Source organism: Gavialis gangeticus, unplaced genomic scaffold, assembly GCF_001723915.1.
Source record: "Gavialis gangeticus isolate Ggan-Ray unplaced genomic scaffold, GavGan_comp1, whole genome shotgun sequence".
In the NCBI taxonomy this organism is placed as follows: domain Eukaryota; kingdom Metazoa; phylum Chordata; order Crocodylia; family Gavialidae; genus Gavialis; species Gavialis gangeticus.
Window position 1 is genome coordinate 99,415,366 of NW_017729022.1, and position 6,423 is coordinate 99,421,788.

At 43.5% G+C, this 6,423-nt stretch overlaps 1 protein-coding gene across 4 annotated transcripts in view; it reads right to left on the bottom strand.

Annotated features, from left to right (window-relative positions):
• Window positions 1-6,423, bottom strand: part of ITPR2 (inositol 1,4,5-trisphosphate receptor type 2) — a 533,709-nt gene that overhangs the window by 280,109 nt on the left and 247,177 nt on the right. For all 4 annotated transcript variants that reach the window (XM_019515702.1, XM_019515703.1, XM_019515701.1 and 1 more), the window contains 3 exons: window positions 3,799-3,888; window positions 3,555-3,680; window positions 1,325-1,447 (listed from right to left, as the gene is read on the bottom strand). In XM_019515702.1, the coding sequence (XP_019371247.1) occupies window positions 1,325-1,447; window positions 3,555-3,680; window positions 3,799-3,888 (339 nt within the window). The remainder of the gene's footprint in view (window positions 1-1,324; window positions 1,448-3,554; window positions 3,681-3,798; window positions 3,889-6,423) is intronic.

The window sequence follows — 6,423 nt, forward strand, 5'->3', positions numbered from 1 at the left end:
GCTTTGCTGTCTGGTGTGACGACCAGATTTCCTAGTGTGTCCTGCAGAGGCCCCACGTTACCCAGTACCTTCTTTTTACCCCCTATGTATTTAAAAAAGGACTTCTTGTTGTCCTTGATCTGTGTAGCTAGTCCCAGTTCCATCTCCGCCTTGGCCTTCCTGACCACCCCCCTGCAGCCCTGAGCAACTGCAGTATAGTCCTCCCTGGTGATGGCCCCTCCCTTCCATTGGGTGTACGCCTCTCTTTTGGCTAGGAGATGTTCCCGGATACTTCTGGTGAGCCATGGGGGTTTTTGCGCCCTCCTGTCCCCTTTGATCTGTGTTGGGATTACCTCCCTTTGGGCTTGGAGGATCATCTCCTTAAGAAGCAACCACTCTTCTTGGACACCCAACTCCCCTCCCCTCCAGGACCTCAGTGCCTCCCCGACTATTCTCCTTAGCTCACTGAAGTCCGCCCATAGAAACCCCAATCATCCTTGACTCCAAACCAGGACCATCTACCACACACCAAAAAATATTAAATTAATGCCCACTTGAAGACCCATATGCTGGCTAAGGGTGTTTAACATCAATGAGAATCAGGTCCTTGGTCTCCAGGACTCTCAGCCCAGCACCCTTCAACAGCATGAAGTTCACACAAAAATTTTAAAAGGTCATGGTGGTGGGAAATACTCAGGCCATTGTATTCACAGTGCTTCTAACACTCTTATATTATTTCTAACACAAGGGCACTCTGCTCAACAGGTCTCCCATCCAGCAAGCTGGAAAGACTGTAATTTTGTATAACAACAATACATCATTCACCAATAAAAACAATGAAACAAATCAAAAAGTTAGGGAACTTCAGGAAAGAGACCAGTACGTGAAAGTGATTTAGCAGGAAAATAAAAAGGAAGATCAAGTTTTAGGTAGAAAGAGAGAAAATATCACTAGTTAAAGGCTGCAGGCTTGAATTCGATCTCAGAGGGGTTGTATATGAGTGTAGTAGCTCCACTGACTTCACTAGAATTACAGTAGTGTCAGTAAGATCAGAATCCAACCACATGTGATATAATGTCACGAAAATAAAACATTGGACCTTTTTCAGGCAGCTTACAGAAAACTATAGTTGCACGGTTCCTTTCCAATTTAGAATTTGGTCTCTTTAAAACAATGAAAAAAGAAACAAAAGAGAAAGAAAGAAGAGAGAGGGAAGGTAAAACTAATGGAGAAGAAACAAAAGAAATCATTTCTCTATTGCTATATTTGGCTTTACGAATGCCAGCAAGTAAAATTCAGGTTAATCTATTTTCAATTGTAAGTTATTGTGCAATGAAATACTTACTCCAGGTGTTAGGAACAAATTGAGGTTTTTGTGGAGAAGAACCTGATTCTGAGGATTTCCTCGACAGAAATTCTGCAGAAAAATGTGAGCTAGGTTCATAATTTCGTTCATCTTCTCATCAGTCTACAGATGAAAAAAGTCAAATGCATCAGATGAGACAAACATACTTGCTAAAAGACATGGCAATTAATGAACTAATTGTCCTCCAGCTTCCTGAGTCTTAAAAAGTAGATACTTTCCCTTCAGCAAGAATGGCTGACCAGTTTCTTCCAGAGCCCACCAATGGCACCACCTTTGCTGAATTCAGGGAGTCACTAAGAAATCACAACAGACATTGCATTTCCCACTACTCCCCATCTTGACCTTCTTTAGCCCAGGGTGCTCATGACCTGGACTAATAAGACCACCAGGTTCAGCTCAAATATACTGTGACCCTTTTCTGTGTTTTGAGGTGAACTGCAGGTATAAATAGATGTTGTCTTTGAAACGGGATCAGCTCAGCTGGGATGTGTCCCAGAACAGCCAATTCATTTAATCAGTATCTACAGATATCACTGGGGCTGTTGCCCCACTTTACTGGGCCCCTACCATGCCTGGAGCTTCAGGGGCCCAATACTGCAGGACAATGACCATGGGTGTCACACCCCAACTAGGGGTGTAGGTCTGCAAGCAGGGGAACCCCCATAGGGGTTCTCCCACTTGAAGATGTATGCCCCAAATACATGCATGGTGGGAATCTCCTGCAAGAGGTTCCCTCCATCTGAGTTTGCAGACACATACCCTAGGAATTCTGCTGCAGGGGGATTCCCAGGGAGCACAGGATCAGCCTCCTGAAGCCCTGGCAGCCTCTCCCCATGGTGGAGAGATCACACACAGTCCTGCACAGCCCATATTCTCCCACCATAAGCAAACAGATGTCAGCTGCAGAAAGGTGGCATGAACTATGACTAGGAATTATCATGCTCACACAAATTTGGGCATTTGTGGTACAACAAAGGGCTAAGACAACTGCTCTCTTCAGTTTTGTGCCACCATAAAAATGTTTATGCCAGCATAAAGGTGACATCTGTGTGCAGCCTAACTTTATTTTGGCTCGTTCAGTAGACTTTATAACAGTGGGTCCCAACTTTTTTTTCTGAGACCCGCTGCTAGGAGCAGAGGGCAGCAGTGGCAGCAGCAGTGGGGGGCGGAGGAGCTCCCAGCACATGACGTGGCTCATCTTTTCTGTGCGGCACCACTGGCATTGTCCCTGGAACCCTCATTTGGGTCGTGACCTGGGGTTGGGAACCGCTGCTTTATAATAACTATATTAAAGATGATAAAGCTAAGGACAAGATCTTCCAGTGTGTGCTCACTGTTAATCTATTAATTCCTTACTTCAGATCCTAAACAAGTGGCCTGGTTTTCAAAAATTGGTCCTATTCTATTCATTCCAATGACTGTTCAGCACGTCTGCAAATCAAGCCACTTTTGTAGTTAAATATGTATTTTCTTGCCTAGCTTTCAGCACCCATTTTCCAAACTTGTAGCATAATACATTAACAAGAATGTGGTAAGTCTGCTCTATGAACAACTCACTATTGCCCTGAGGAGAACTGAACCAAGTGTCAAAATCACAACATTAAAGTGTCAGACACAGGAAAATATAAAAGAAGACCATAAACGGGTTCCATCTCTTTTCAGTACCAGTGCAAGATCTATCTAATTTGACCGAGCTGGTTCTAGCTAAAGACAACAAATCCATTCATTTGGATGCTCAGATGAGTAAATCTGGGCCACTTCAATTCTAAAACAGCCACTAGAGACAATAACAGCTTTGCCAAGATAGAGGCTTTATAAGGCTTGAGTCATAGATACAGATATGCCCGTTATGTCTCTAAAGTACCAAACAGAGCACTCCCCTGAGAGTGCTGGACATCCTGCTGGAGGATCCATTAGGTCAATGATTTCTAGCTTGCAGTGACTAAACTGCTTATTCTGAATATGGGAAAATATCACAGCTTTTTTGAGCACCTGTGAAGATAAATGCTGTTTTTATTCTTTATTTAGACAGTCAGATTTAAAAATTGTTCAAGATTTACTATTCTTAAATAAGAAAATTGCATAATCACTTGGAGTCTGCTTTGTAGCTCATTTAAGACTATAAAAATCTGTCTGTGGGTCAGACCCTTTTATAACTGTTTACTTTGTGCATTCCTCCCCTTCCCAGTAAAGTAATTTTCAGTATAACCTGTTCATAGGGTATCTGGAGAAGGTCCAGTACGACTGAGTGGGCTCCCATATTTTTCAACAACCGCTGCTGCTGAATTCGACATTTTTTATTCTGGACACAAAGTTTGCTGAGTCGAATCAAAATCTAAAAAAAAAAAAAAAAAACCCCCCAAAACAAAATGTGATAAAGGAGATTACATGTTCTAGCAACAAATATTAATGCCTTGCACCAGCATGTGCAATATACTTGTACATATACCAACCTCCTTAACAATGTTGTAATTATTACTCTTATTGCTGTCAATCTGTGGTTTTTTGGTCCCATCCTGTACTGGGCTTAAAATATTTGGTTCCTACAATTTAAAAACAAAAAGAAGGCAGCTTTTTAAACAATTTATTAAACATCAACCAAGTACATTTGACAACAAATAAATGAGAAGAGCAACAACAGACAGACTGAGAAAAGAAAAGGACAGTCTAATGGTTCTAGAGCTGGCTAATGACCCAGGTTCAATTTCTTCCTCTACTGCAAGCTTCCTGCATAATCTTAGACAAGTCGCTTGGTCTCTTTGTGCCTAAAATCTTTATGATGCATAGCACTGCCTTCCGCACAGGGATTCTATGAGACTCTAATCCTAAAGTGGTTTAATAATATAGGACTGAGGCCATAGGAATACCTGTAACTGAAAGATTTTTCCATCCACATACATATCTGATGCAGCTAAAGTATAGACTGAAATGAAGGGAATGTAAGAAAGCTGCGACAGCAATTCTGAAAATGACAATGGTGAAGGCAGACTTTCTCGTGGAGAAAAATCAGTTTTCTTCAAAAGCTAAGGAACAAGAGGTATATGGAAATTGATCTGGTATCACCCTGCTACCAGCAGTAAAGTTCTTCAAGTAAAGATGATACTTTAACTCACACCTCTGCGTGACGTGGAAAGGGATTTAAAAGGAGAAAATGTGGCCCTTAGGTTTAAACAATGAATTGGAAATGTTCTTCACTCCACCAGGCATGTTTGGTTTTTCTAATCTAGAAGTATGAGGGCTTAAAAGAGTAGGCCCTGTTACAGAGAGCATTAAATTCAGTGAAAAAAACTTTGGAGTTCTAATGCCATGACTCAGTCTTGTCATTGGGAATGAAAATTATTGTAGTCTCATCAAAGACAATGAAGCAGATGGGCTCCCAAGTTTTCTTCTGTCCGCCAATATCCTAACGTTTTTGTGAAAAGTGAGATTAAAATATGTTCACCAGTGCACATGCACACATTTGAATTTTTATACTTTCTGAAACATCTCCCTGTGCTTTCTCTAGCTAGTTGCTAAGATTAGGGGTTTCAATAAATTCCATCCAGTCTTAATTTCCATAGGGGCACGAGGCAGCTGTACTGGTTCAGTCCTTTGTGGCTGTTTGTAACAATGTCAGCACTGTTGTTCAGCATGTTTGCATTGATCTGTGACAACAACTAATTATTTGTTTAGGGTTTGTTAGTATCCATGCTGCCTCTTACTCACTGTTTGAAGCAATACTTTGGAAGATATTTTGGGCTTTTTGCTATAATTAACCACTCTCCTCTGCCCTGGGACTGGTGGTTAACCAAGATTAATTTACCTGTTATATGTATCAGCATTCTTCCTCAATCACTGAAGTTTTATAATCCTTGTGAAGTATATGTTTTATCTGGGAGTGCTGATCAGCATGAAACTGCTGAATCTATCCTTTCGCTTAACAAAATAAAAAACTGTTTATTGAACCCATAAGAGTGTTCCAGGCATGTAGTTATCAGGAGATAATCACACTGCTAGGACATGAGAGGCACATGGTTGCGTATCTTGTCTTGTTATGTCCTGTGATAGACACTCTGTCGTGCTTTCCTATAGAGGGCACAGAAGTCACAAAGCTTGCACTGACCTAGGCTCAATTCTGAATTATAGGTCTGTAGTCCTAGAGTAGAAATTTCTAAACGTGGCTGCTAGCTTTCTTCATAAAATTCATAGATAATTACAACTTTAGGATATCATGTGCATCCATTACAGATTCCTTTCCTCCAGCCTCCAAACTGGGGCCAAATTTTGCCCCTCTTACTCAATCTGCATGATACCTTACTCCTAAAGCAGTCCCAAGAATGGTAGAAATAGAGATACACCAATGTATCAGTTGCATATCGGATTGGTACTGAAAAAAGGAAAATTAACATTATCAGCAATCAGCTTTTTTTGGCCAGCATAGACTATAATGTCACTGATAAATGTTGCGTGCACATACGCATCCACAGCATACACATGGCCAGGAATGCAGCTGGGCAGCTTGGAGAGCAGTGTCCAGCCGGTATGTCTGTGGTGGGGTGAAAGGGTGGGGGAAGGGAAAGGGCATGGGTGGGGGAGATGGAGGCCCCCACGGTGAGGGAGGGAGTGGGGCAGGGGCAGGGGTAGGAGCTACCCAGCCAGGGCAGTGAAGGTGACCTGTGGGCCAGGACAGGGCTGTGGCCAGCTTGTCAGGAGCACGAGGGGGCTTGGAGTGGACGCTACTCTCCACCACTGGACACATCCCTGGGGAAGCATCAGGGGGCATGTGGCCCCACCCACTGGATTTGTGTGCAGGGCGAGCGTGGGCTGCCTGCTGCAGGTTTGTGGCCACGGGCTGTGCCAGCCTGTTCCCGGCAAGGGGACTGAGCCAGGGCTGGGCTCTGAGCATGCAATGGCGGCACGGAGAGGAGTGGTTATGGGGTGGGCTATAGTCACCCAAAATTCCCTGTGGCCACTCCTCCCATCGCCACCACCACCCACCACACCCCCGCCCCCACATATCCTGAGCATAGCCCCAGCCCAGCCCCCCCAGCAGGAAGAGGCCAGCACAGCTCCTGGCCCCAAGCCCACAGCAGGCAGCC